The sequence below is a fragment of the Panicum hallii genome, chromosome 4, assembly GCF_002211085.1.
Source record: "Panicum hallii strain FIL2 chromosome 4, PHallii_v3.1, whole genome shotgun sequence".
Lineage (NCBI taxonomy): Eukaryota > Viridiplantae > Streptophyta > Magnoliopsida > Poales > Poaceae > Panicum > Panicum hallii.
The window spans coordinates 50,926,332-50,939,231 of record NC_038045.1 but is presented as its reverse complement, the minus strand read 5'-3'; the positions used below and the strand labels follow the sequence as shown (position 1 = coordinate 50,939,231).

Sequence of the window (12,900 nt, the reverse complement as noted above, 5' to 3'; positions counted from 1 at the left end):
AACGCGCCGGGCGGGCTGATGCCGGGCGCCTCCGCTACCCTCCGGATCGAGTTCCGGTGGTGAAAGTTGGTGGCGGACCCGCGTCGTGCAGGGGGTGTAGGTAGGCGTGTGCGTGCTGCTGGCTAGGCCGGGAGAGAAGGGTGCGCTGGTGGATTGTCCTCGCAAACTGTGGTTAGAGAGCCACAGGATTCGTGGTTCCCCATTCGACCGGTGACCGAAGAAGATACTGTTGTCATCGAGGGAGTTTGGTGGCATCGTCACCAGAATCCGAAAAAGTAATGGTAAGTTGGAAAGCATCTCTGAAAATTAGGTTTTTTCCCCTCAAAGGGTGTGTTCGTTTCCCTTTAGAGGGGTCTAAAAAATAGCCCCATAGATTAGAGGTCTAAACATCAAGAGCTCTAATATTTACGAACAGCCCTCTAATAAAGCTTTGATCCGACTCCTCTGCTTCTCGGTGGCGCTCGACAGGGGGCGGCGGCCGCGGCCTCGGCGGCCTCCGCCGCGGCGCACGGGAGGACCAGGGGGCAGCGGCGCGGCGCGGGGAGGAGCAGGGGCCGGCGGCGCGGGGGCTGGGGGGGGGAGAGAGGCGGCGCGGCGCGGTGGGGGGAGAGAGGGGACGGCGGCGCGGTGGGGGGAGAGAGGGGACGGCGGGGCGGCGGCGCGGCGAGGGGAGGAGCAGGGGGCCGGCGGCGCGGGGGGTGGGGCGGAGGAGCAGGGGCAGCGGCGCGGTGGGGGGGAGAGAGGGGACGGCGGGGCGGCGGCGCGGCGAGGGGAGGAGCAGGGGGCCGGCGGCGCGGGGGGTGGGGCGGAGGAGCAGGGGCGGCGGCGCGGGGGGTGGGGCGGAGAGAGCGGGCGGCGGCGCGGCGGGGGGAGGAGCAGGGGGCCGGCGGCGCGGGGGGTGGGGGGAGAGAGCGGGCGGCGGTGCGGGGAGGAGCAGGGGGCCGGCGGCGCGGGGGTGGGGGGAGGAGCAGGGGCGGCGGCGTGGGGAATCGCGAGCCGCGAGTGGCATTAGAGAGGTCGTTCCCTCTAAAAAATAGAGGCCTCTAAACGAAAAACAGTCGCCCCGTTAGATATGCGTTCGGTGCTGGCTGTCTAAAATTTAGATGTTTTTGGCTTTTAGATGGGAAACGAACGGACGCAAAATCGGGTGACGCGTGTACGGCGCATCAGCACAATATCCGGTTATTCAGCGCCGGCGACCACCTTTTTACGACCCTGTAAGTGCAAGCACAGAATTCAGACAGCTTTTAGTGTGCCTCGGAACATTTCATAGATCCATTGCCCATCAGCTAGCTACTGCTAGTAGGTCTGAATTGGGCAAGACGAACCTGTTTGTCAACCAATCTGTCACGTGCTGAGTTAGTGTGACGGACCGACGAGGTCGTAGTTTAATCCTGGCCTCAGCTTTGCCCGGAAAGGAACCCGGCGGCCGATCCACAAGTGCCGCGTGGTGGCTGCTTGCCTGCGCTTGCCCCTGGGTTGTGCTCGAGAAGTTGGCGGGCGCAGCCGGCTTGGCCGGCGCTGCTAGTTTTCCGGCGAAACCGGCACAGTCACCGACGTCACTCCTCCACCTATCTCCTCCATACCGCGAGCGTGAGCCATCTTTTGGCTGGTCCACCGGAACGTACGGACGAAAGCGAAGTCGCTAGGACAGTAGTAGGGCACTCAGTCCTGCGGTTCTGTTGCAGGTGTGGGGCCCACAGTACTGTCAGAGGATGATACTCTCGGGCCGGGCCGGACAATGTCAATCGGGCGAGGCAGCGTCGAGGTGACGACGGGTTTGATCCCTGGCCATTAGCCAAGAGCCCAAGACGGCGGCGGCGGCGGCGGCGTAGAGCCGCCGGCACTAGCACTTCTCTCTTTCGGTCTTTCCTGTTTGGAGTCTGCTTCTTCCCCCTGGAAAGAGCGTACACCGGTGGAGGTGACGAGGGCTTGTCCGGTGGGTTCAGGTTGGCCTTGGTCCGTCCAATGCAGCATCATCACGCTCGCCAACGGTGGCCGTAAAACACATGTAGCACTGTAGCAGGACAGAACAGAACTTGGGTAATGTTCTTATATGTGAAGCAACTGTCACCCGGTAGCTAGCTTGCGGTGGGGATTGCGGCTGCGACAGGGGCGACGGCCGCCGCTTTGGCTCCGGCCATGGCCGCCTCTCAAGTTTGGTTCCCTCGGATCAGTTCAGCAACGAGAGGAGAAAGATTGGAGCAAAAAAGAGAGCTAGTTTTTTTTGTTTTTTTTGGAGAAGGGTGCCAAAAAGAGCGCTAGTTAAGAAAAAAAAATGGGATCACTTGCATCTCATGACTGGACATAGCCCATAGCCATAGGCCATAGGCATAGAACAATTGAACGAAGAACTGGCCGCGTGCGTCTCATGGGCATGCAGTTTGCAGTGGCGTGGCGCCTTCTTCTGCTGTAGCATGCTGCTGTGTCTTTGGAACAAGGCATGGACGTTCCTTTGAAATTCAGGTGGGGGATTCTCTCCCCTCCCGGTGACCTTCAAAACAGAAAAACTCTCGAGCCTGGTTGGGTTTCCTACCAGGCGAGCAGTCGTGCTCTGAATTTCTGAAATCTGAAATCGTGTGTCCCAATCACATCAGCACCAGCAGCAGCCGGACCTTCGCGGCAAGCGCCGAGACACCTACCGTGCCTTCGCGGAAAACGGCCGGGATCAAAAGAGGAAGCTGGCAAAAGAGAAGGAAAGGTTCTTCGAGCAGAATGGCGGTCAGATACTGTTGCAGCAGATCCTCTCTAGACAAGTCCAAACAGTGGAACTATTCGGCATAGAAGACCTCAAGAAGGCGACGGACAATTTCGACAAGAGCAGGGAGCTGGGCGTAGGGGGCAACGGCACCGTGTACAAGGCCATTTTGGAGGACAACAGGGTAGTCGCTGTGAAGCGCTCGAGGGTTGGCAATGTGGACAGAGCCTAAGAGTTCGTGCAGGAGATCATCATACTCTCACAGATCAACCACAGGAACGTGGTCAGGCTTTTAGGCTGCTGCTTGCAAGTGGAAGTGCCGATTTTGGTGTACGAGTACATCCCGAACGGCACTCTCTTTCAGCTGATCCATGGCAGCAGGGCACCCATCTCGTTGGAGGCCCGTCTGAAAATTGCCCAGGAATCTGCTGAAGCACTGTCGTATCTGCACCTCTCAACCAACCGCCCCATAGTCCATGGGGACGTGAAGTCTCTGAACATTCTCCTAGATGAGGACTACATGGCGAAAGTTACTGACTTCGGGGCATCCAGGATTCTCCCCAAGGAGGCGGTTCAGCTCATGACGATGGTGCAAGGGACTCTGGGCTACCTTGACCCTGAGTACCTGCAAGAGCGTAAACTCACGGAGAAGAGCGACGTGTACAGCTTTGGAGTTGTGCTTCTGGAGCTGATCACAAGGAAGTCTTCGATATCGTTCGAGGGACCCGAGGAGGAAAAAGGTCTCGCATCCTCCTTCCTGCAAGCACGGAGGGAGAACAGAGTGAATTGCTTGTTGGACACCAGCATAGTGGGCGTGGGATTGGAGGCACCGCTGCAGGAAGTTGTTGAGCTGGCTAGCTGGTGCCTGAGTTCCAAAGGGGAGGACGGGCCTTCCATGACCCAGGTCATTTCATGTCTTGGCTTGTAATCACGTTATATAGAGTACCGTAATTACTTTCTCTGTATTGTTGTTTAGACATGCTTGTGTATTATTTCTGGGTTAAAGTGAGGGTTCCAAAAGTGTTTACAGATACCAGAAATGCTCTGCTTAAGTGCTTATGACTTTACGATCGATAGGATAAACTTCAAGTCTAGAAACAAGATAAGGAAAAAAAAAAGGGAATACCAAAGGGCGCGGATGCCAAAAGGCGCCGGGCTGCGGGCCCGTTAGTGCGAAGTAGTTGTAGACTGGGCTGGGCCTGGCTGACTGTCTATTCCCGGCCTGGTTCCCGAGGAGTGGGCCGGGTTTGCGTGTCGCATTGCGGCTTCCGGCTCCGACAGCGAAACTTTCCCAGACGGTGAATCCTATATATCTTCCGAATTTTTTTTTCTATCCATCTTCCACTATTCGAGACTTCCTCCTCTCCTCTCGCTCACGCCGGGCGAGCTCTGCGATCCGGCTCCTTCCTCCGCCGAGCGCCGACTGCTCCTGAGGTGCACGTCCGCCGCCGCTGAGGTGCTAGGGTTAGGGTTCGGGGTTGGGGGTTCTCCGGTGCCCGCCGACTTAGAAGAAGATCCGGGGTGACCAGTTGGTCCGGCGGTGGTGGTGGGCGGGACGGCGGCAGGGGACAACCGGATGGGCGGGGTCGGCGGCGGGGCAGCCGCGGCGCCGATGAGGTGGACGGACCCAGGAGGCGGTGGCGGCGGGGCGGACGGACCCAGGAGGCGGCGGTAGTGACTAGGCGGGGCGGTAAGATGGTAGGAGCCGCCGACCGCAGGTGCAGGAAGAGGAAGGGAGGGCGCGGTGGGGCAGCCGCGGCACCAGTGAGGCGCCTGTGGCTGCGACGGAGGCGGCACGATGGGACGGGGCAGAGGCGATGGGAAGAAGATGAACAGTGGATCTTTGGTGGGCTGGAATGCATCTTCCGGAAGTCGAGCCCCTTCCCAGACCGCTGTGCCACAGTGCCAGGTCGGCGACTCGAACCGACGTGCTCATGGCTCATGCTGAAGAGGACGATGCGAATGCTTCTGGAATATAGTGTCTCCTAGCGACAGCGATAGCTCCAACGCTTTGGGAGCATATATATGTGCACTCAAAGCTATGTCGTAAAAGCTTTGACTACGTGTATACGTCGAATGCAAAAGGACGGACCTACCTCGGGGGTTATAATTAAGGGGCAAATAAAGCTAGTTTAAAAATAGCCAAAAACTTCATTTTTACATGGTATTTTTTCCCAGCTGGAGTTAGGAGTAGACAGGTCTTTTTTTGACTGGAGTTAGTATAGTGGTGTACAATCGTCCTTACGTTTTAACCATACATGCATTATTTCGACCGTTGTTCCGGTCTACAGCATTGGAATCTTTTTGGGCTGAAATCTCAACCTGCTTTCCTGTACTGTTCAAAAGTTTGAAGCATTCTTTTGCCATGTCGATCTGTCCAAAAAGAAGTCGACATCTGAGAGACTCTCTTCTCCATCTCTCGCTGTTTTATTTCGCATAAACGGACAGTCTGACACCCCTCTTGATAATGACAATGACAAGGAAAAGCCTGTTGATGCATTTGACTGAGTCTCTTGCCGTGAAGCAAAACCCTTGCAACGAGAAAATAGTAGCTCCCGACGACTACTCTCATACTGTACCAGTCGCATAACTATCCGGATTCTGAGTCTCCCGACGACTTGACGTTGCCTCGAAGTTAAGGTTAAGTCTCCACTCTGTGCCTCTGCGCCTTTATAAATGGGTAGAAGGCCGGCTCGCCTAGGCGAAGGCGAACAACGGCTAGAACCAGAGACTCAGTTTTTCCAAAAAAAAAAGAAAAGAAAAGAAGAAGAAGAGCCAGAGACTCTAGCTAGGAGCTCTCTGTCTTCTCGAACACAGGTGTGGATACCGTCAGCCAAAATACGCAGGTGTAGGTAAAGCAATTAAGCAACGCATACAGCATGGCGTCACCGTTGTGTGCTGGTAAGAGGTTTCTTGCTACTCAACCTCCATCAGTAAATAACAAGTTCACAAGTTGAATTAGTATTTGCTTTTTGTTTCTTAATTGATCTAATTATTACCACAAGCGTGAAGTTTTCTATTTGTGTCTTTAGAAAAAAAAATCCATTGTTCCCTAGAACTTGAATTTAGGCTTTTGCCCAAGTGTGTAAACGAGGGATTAATAATTTTACCATCTGATAAAGAAAAATCAGGAGCTTGTGTAGTTTGGTTGATGCTAAGGAGAAGCCACGGGAGTGATGCGTTAGCAGTAATCGCAATGGATGTAATTAAGCATGGTGCAATACAAAGAATTCATGGTATCAATTTAATTCTAAGATTTGCTACAAGTAGTGCTAACAAATTAAATATTTAAATCTCCATAGCACCTACTAACAGCCGTTTAGTGATAAAGTTGAAAGTTGAGAGGTGATGCTAAATAACCACAATTATTTTCACCTATTGCCTTCCTCCAATGAAAAGTAATATTCTGGTATTTGAAAAAAAATCCCATAAAAGAGTATAATCCTAAATTTGGACCACGTGGGACCCACGCTATCACATTCCCTGCAACTACCAAAAAAATTAAGTGGTCAAGTTTGATTTGCATGTCAAGATTAACTTTTAGCCATTATTTTAGCAAGTCTGTTAATAAGTAAAGACAAGCGACCCTGGTGCTAGTGTGCTACAGAACAGTAGGAGTAGGAGCAGCAGCAGGAGCAGGAGTAGGAGTAGCAGCAGCAGCAGCAGTCGTAGTAGTAGTAATGTAAGTTGTGGAGAGCAGGGAATATAAGGTATTTCAATTTTGTTTGATCGCAAGAGGATATATGATAGTGGTAGTTTCACGCTGTTAGAACTTAGAGCTACATTGGTGACATTTTTCTATTTTGTAAGAACAACTGAACAAGAAAGAAAATACGATGATGAAGTATGAATACAGGAAATAGTAAAGCGTCATCGCGTACCGGCAATTAAATTAGACCTGGTATCAATAAAATAAAACAGAAATAACTGCTATATATATATATTTTACAGGTAAGAAGAAATTGCTTCTGCTCATGGCAGCCTCACTGATACTGCAGCACAGTAGTCCTGCTGCAGCTGATGGGGCTGGAGCTGGGAACAGCAGCATTGCGAAGCCTGGCTGCCCATACAAATGTGGAAGCGTCAGCATCCCCTACCCATTCGGCATCGGGAAAGACTGCTTTCCTGCCCCCCAGATAATGTCCCTATATTAAACACTTCCGGCACACCTCTACTGGAAATCAACCTGACCTTTGGCGAGGCTCGCATTCAGAATAACATACCACAGGCCTGCAACATCACCAAGCTCGACATGCTTATGGGTGCACCAGTTCCAGTTCAACGATTCTTCATGGTGTCCAGAACCAGGAACATATTCACAGCAGTTGGCTGTTCTACCGTTGCACTCATCGCGGGGGATATCGAGACACCCATTGGGGAGAATGGAGGGTTTAGTTTCTACACAATCAGCGCATGTGGGTCATTCTGCGCAGAGGACACCATCGATAGTACTAGTACGGATTGTTCTGGCAGAGGCTGTTGTCAGACTGCAATTCCAAGAAACCTGAAATCGTTCTTCCCCGTGTTCTTGAATAACAGCCTCATTAGAGCTCAGAATTTCAGCCCCTGCAGCTATGCGTTCATCGCGGAGACAGGCTGGTTTAGTTTTGATCCATCCTATGTCACATCGCAAAACCTTCAAAATCAGTTTGGGTTCGGGCCTCCCTTGGTTCTCGATTGGGTTGTTGGGAACGGATCCTGTGAAGCCGCCAGCTGGAAGACGGGACCATCGTATCCTTGCGCTGATGCAAACAGTGAGTGCGTCGATGTGCCCAGCGGCCCAGGGTATCGCTGCAACTGCTCCACAGGTTACGAGGGAAATCCCTACCTGGCCGGAGGATGCAGAGGTCAGCATGCACCCGTCTCCATAATCGATCACTTGTTTGCTATTTATTTGCGCTTTATTATTTGCCGAAGATTATTATTGATTCCACTCACCTATATTTCGACAGACATGAATGAGTGTGATTACCCACCCATGTATCCTTGAACTAATGGTACCTGCACCAACACTATTGGGAGCTACAATTGTACTTGCCCAGCGGGAACTCAGAGCAAGGATCCAAAGAGCTCACCATGCACTCCAATTCCTGACACCAACAAGCAGCCTCAAGTGAAGGTGGTCATAGGTACATTCTGCATAATATATCTTACCATTATTAATTGAATCTTCTTTTATTTGGAACATTCATATTAAATGATTAATCCTCACATAATCGCTAGAAAAAAAGAGATAATCCTAAAAAATGTCACAAAATCACAAACATATGACTCTAATCGATCATCATCGATAATAATTATTATTAGATGTATCGTTTTTTCATTAAAAATTACCCATACATGACATTACAAAAGTAGTGTAATGTAACCTCCTAAATCTTTTCACACTCTCCACTTCTACCATGCATGCATGCTATGGTGTAGATGATATGCTGACGGCTTCGACTATCATATTTCCAAACTAGAAAAGGTAGCTGTATAATCTACTTATAGAAATTGATGTCACTACTAATAAACAACCTGAAATTCGGCATCGGACTTTCTTTCTTGTAAGAAAATGTGGAAATTGTTACATGGCTGGTCCCTTTATTTATGTATTTATTTATTTATTTATTTTGCAAAACGTGTCCAATGGCCATGCAGCGAGTTGATGAACTGATAACTATCTATTTTCAGGTATTTCTATCTGCTTCCTCTTCCTGATTGTTTGTATCTTTTCTCTGCTGATCGAGTATCAGAAAAGGAAACTGGCGAAAGAGAAGGAGAAGTTCTTCAGACAAAATGGTGGTCATATACTATACCAAAAAATCCTCTCTAGAAAAATCGATACGGTGATAATATTCACAATAGAAGATTTGAAAAAGGCAACAGACAATTTCGATAGAAGCAAAGAACTAGGTACAGGAGGCCGAGGCACTGTCTACAAGGGTGTTCTGGGGGATAACAAGGTAGTAGCAGTGAAGCGTTCAAAAATTATGAATCTGACCCAAACCGAAGAATTTGTGCAGGAGATTATTATACTTTCACAGATCAACCACAAGAATAATGTAATCAGGCTTCTAGGCTGCTGCCTGGAAGTTGAAGTACCCATATTAGTGTATGAGTTCATCCCAAATGGAACTCTCTTTCAATTGATCCATGAAAACAACGGCGGACCGCCTGTCTCATTAGAAGACCGTCTCAGGATTGCTCAAGAATCTGCTGAAGCGTTGGAGTATCTACATCTTTCCATCAACCAGCCAATCGTTCATGGAGATGTGAAGTCTCTTAATATCCTTTTAGACAACAACTACAAGGCAAAAGTGATCGACTTTGGGGCATCAAGGATGCTTCCCAGGGATGCAGTTCAGTTCATGACGATGGTACAGGGGACTCTAGGCTACCTAGACCCTGAGTACTTGCAAGAGCGGAAACTAACGGAGAAAAGCGATGTTTACAGCTTCGGAGTCGTGCTTCTAGAGCTCATCGCAAGGAAGACAGCAATATACTTTGAGAGGCCCGAGGAAGGGAAAAATCTTGCATCCTCCTTCTTGGAAGCCATGAAAGGTAATAGAGTTGATGTGTATGTTGGACAGTAGCATAATGAGCGTTGGAATGGAGGAACTGTTCCAAGAAGTTGTTGAGCTGGCTAGCTGGTGCTTGTGCTTGAAAGGGGACGAGAGGCCGTCCATGATCCAAGTGGCCGACAAGCTGAAGGCTGTACGGAGTACCTGGAGGGACATACTGTTGCAGAAGCACGAAGAGTCTCAGCGTCTGGCTGAGAGGTTGGGCGCGGATTCAGTTTGTGACCTATCGCCTAGCATGTACTGGACGGCAGGAATGCTGGGGGTGGATATCGAGACACCACATGTAGATCATGCCGGTACTATTGCAACAAGCCGTATTGGATGATTGGTCTCGATAATGTGCATGGTACATATACTAGTTAATTAAGAGTCGCCGTAGATGTAGTAGTGAATCTGCCAAACAATGTTTTTTTTCATCGCACCAAGTATTAGCATGCAGGCGTCATATATATATATATATATATATATATATATATATATATATATATAAAATCACGTTTAATTTCTGTAGCTCATCGGTGGTGTAAGTTAAAGCTGCGGAGATTATATATTATATTACTCAATGTATATTGTTGTTCAGATGTTTAATAATGTAGCTGTGCTTTTTCTTCTTAGTTAAAGTGGAAGAGTTTCTTTTTTACTTTTTCGCTCTGAATTTTCGCAAGCGAAACCACAGGAGACGTACGCGCCGCCGAGGCCAGCACCATGATCGAAGACAAAGCACCTTGATCAGGTGGTAGCCGGTAAGTTTATATATGGTGAGAAATGGTAACAAAGATAAGTATATATATATATATATATGCAAACGAACAACTCATCGTTCACTGCAACTTGAGGTATGGTGGTACCATATATAGGCTCCTAGCTCGATCGAATGCGATGTATTCCTTGAAAAAAAATCATTCTCCAACACGCGCTGCACTACTGGCAGCTTCCGGCTGCAACGCTTTCATCTATATCTCTTCTGCGCTTCTAGAGAAAAGAAAACAAAAATATCAGGGTTTTCTTTCACGGCTTCATCACCAAAATTAGGCAGCAAATTAAACCCAAGCAAAATGCGGCGGCAAACCCTTTTCATGGCCAAAATTTTAGTACCTCCTCTTGCCTAAAAGCATCTCCAGCAATGGTTCTCAAATCAGACTCTCTACCATTTTTAGTAAGGGCTCCCTCTACTTTTTGAAGGCTAGTTTTTTAATCTCAGCTCCAGCAGTCACTCTCTTCTTTTAATTTAGAGGGTGGAATTCATTTTTTTAGTAGATAGGAGGCTCACTAGAGGCCCTTCAGGAACAGAGCGTGGAGGAAGAGATTTGAAGTCCTTTCCAAAATAGGGGAGTTTAGTAGAGAATCTGTTGGAGTATGAATTTTTTATCCACCCTTCAAATTTAAGATGGAACTTATTTAGAGCGTCTGCTGGAGTTGCTTTAAGCTCCATGGATCCCTAGCGCTTCCCCTCCCCACGATCCCCATCCCTAGTGCCAGCGTCAACGTATCAGCTAGCTGTTTATAGGTTGCTCGTCCAATCAAGTGAGCAACCACGCACGTCACCCGGCCTTAGGGCGACGCGACACGCGAGCAACCGATAGTGACGAGAAAGCACAAGTACTACCGCGCGTTAGACTAGCATCAGTCCAAGAGACCAAGCAGACTCACTCGAGGGTCAAGCAAGGCGCGTTACTGTCTCGCAGGCGGTCTCACTCGCCTCACCTCGCCCCGCCAAATACGGCGATCGATGCAGCTGGAAAAAAATTCGCCTGTGAGACAATAATGCATGCACGATGGTCAACAATAGAATGTCATCGACCAATGCTTCGTCTTAACTCTTTACGCACGTTTCTGCCGGAGAGTCTTTGTTTCCTAGCTTAGGGTCTGTTTGGTTTTATGGGACTAAACTTTTACCATCCACTTTTAGTCTCATTTCAGCTCTTGGAGAATTCAACTTAAAATTTACAAATTCCAATCACTTCTTTTAATTTCTATTCCCCTACCTTGTTTGATGGACAACAGACATCGATGAGTGCGGCGATAGGTTGCTGCATATCCTTGCAAAGGTGGCCACTGTCGTAACACGATTGGAAGCTACACCTGTTCATGCCCATCAGGAACTCAGAGCAAACATCCTAAGAACATACCCTGCACTACAACCATAGGTATATATTTTTTGCACATTATAGTTTTTTTGGATCTTTGTTTGCAGAGAAGTTGTGTATAATTTTCTTTTTTAAAAAAATTTTCAAGGGGAAGGGACATGCAAGTGTTAAAATAGCTTTGTCGATAAAAAGTGGTTCAGTTAAAATAAATGGCATCTTAGGGTATACTACTCAATCCAACTTTTACCAATGTTTATAGGTATCGAATATAATGCATATTTTTGTTTCGTTATGACAACTTTATATATTTAGCCAGCAATAACTCTCAGGAACATGTCTTCCAACTCTAAAAGTAAAAAAAATATTGTAGGCAAAAATTAAACTTTCCCATTTATTATTTTTTAAAATATTTTGTGTGTACTTACATGAATTTTTTGTTATTGACAAGAGTGGTAACAAAAACATCTATAAACTTTCAGGTTTAACCATTGGCATAGGAGTTGATAGCGCAACAGTCTTTATAAGTTTGGTTCTCATCGTAATATTTCTTACCAAAAGGTTCAAGCGTAGGAGGGCAAGAAAGTTAAAACAAAAGTTTTCCAAACTGAATCGTGGGCAACTACTGAAACAATTGGTATCCCAAAGGGCAGATATTGGAGAAAGGATGATCATAACATTGGATGAGCTTGATAAGGCAACAAACAATTTTGATAAAGCTCGTGAGCTTGGATATTAAAAGGAGGAGGTCATGGTACTGTGTATAAAGGTATTCTATCAGATTTACATGTTGTAGCCATCAAGAAGTCAAATATAGCAGTCCAAAAGGAAATAAATGAGTTCATAAATGAGGTTGCCCATCCTCTCGCAAATCACCATAAGAACATAGTAAAACTAATTGGATGTTGCCTAGAGACCGAGGTCCCGTTGTTGGTTTATGAATTTATTTCCAATGAAACCCTCTATCACCGTCTTCATGTTGATGTTCCAAGGTCATTATCATGGAGCAATAGGTTGAAGATCACAGCCAAAATTGCAAATGCTCTTTCCTATCTTCACTCATCAGTTTTAATCCCAATAATCCATAGAGATATCAAGCCTAGTAACATACTTCTTGATGATAATCTCACATCCAAGGTATCAGACTTTGGAGCTTCAAGGTACATCCCAATTGAGAAATTAAGGTTAACAACAATGGTTCAAGGTACTATAGGATACTTGGATCCTGTGTACTTCTGAAGTACACAGGTCGTCTCAATGATAAAAGTGATGTTTATAGCTTTCGTGCTGTCCTAGTGGAATTGCTAACCAGGAAAATTTTTTTCCATATCTTTCCTCTGAAGGTGAAGGCCTTATTGGCGATTTTGCCAGCTACATGGTGCGGGCAATCTGATCCAAATACTAGATCCTCAAGTTATAGAAGAGGGGGGTAATGAAGTCCGAGCGCTCGCTCAACTTGCAGCAGCATGTACTCCCTCCATCCCAAATTATAATTTATTTTGATTTTTCTAGATACATATATTTTGCTACGTATCTAGATGTACACTATGTC

General features: G+C 47.7%; 1 protein-coding gene and 2 pseudogenes across 1 annotated transcript; all 3 read left to right on the top strand.

Moving 5' to 3' along the window:
* The first annotated feature begins 2,142 nt into the window (after positions 1-2,142).
* LOC112890643 (putative wall-associated receptor kinase-like 16) lies at positions 2,143-5,206 on the top strand. The gene is made up of 4 exons (XM_025957495.1): positions 2,143-2,157; positions 2,598-2,882; positions 2,964-3,602; positions 5,147-5,206. The coding sequence occupies exons 1-4, from the start codon at positions 2,143-2,145 to the stop codon at positions 5,204-5,206; spliced, it is 999 nt and encodes a 332-aa protein (XP_025813280.1).
* Positions 5,207-5,417: 211 nt separating this feature from the next.
* On the top strand, positions 5,418-9,602 carry LOC112889694 (annotated as a pseudogene).
* A 2,082-nt stretch (positions 9,603-11,684) lies between these two features.
* On the top strand, positions 11,685-12,644 carry LOC112890642 (annotated as a pseudogene).
* Positions 12,645-12,900: the final 256 nt, after the last annotated feature.

Bases quoted from the DNA above. Each gene is read 5' to 3' on its own strand.
- LOC112890643 (XM_025957495.1), top strand. The intron at 2,883-2,963 runs GTAGTCGCTGTG...ATACTCTCACAG, and splicing joins CCATTTTGGAGGACAACAGG to ATCAACCACAGGAACGTGGT. The intron at 3,603-5,146 runs GTCATTTCATGT...ATAAACGGACAG, and splicing joins ACGGGCCTTCCATGACCCAG to TCTGACACCCCTCTTGATAA.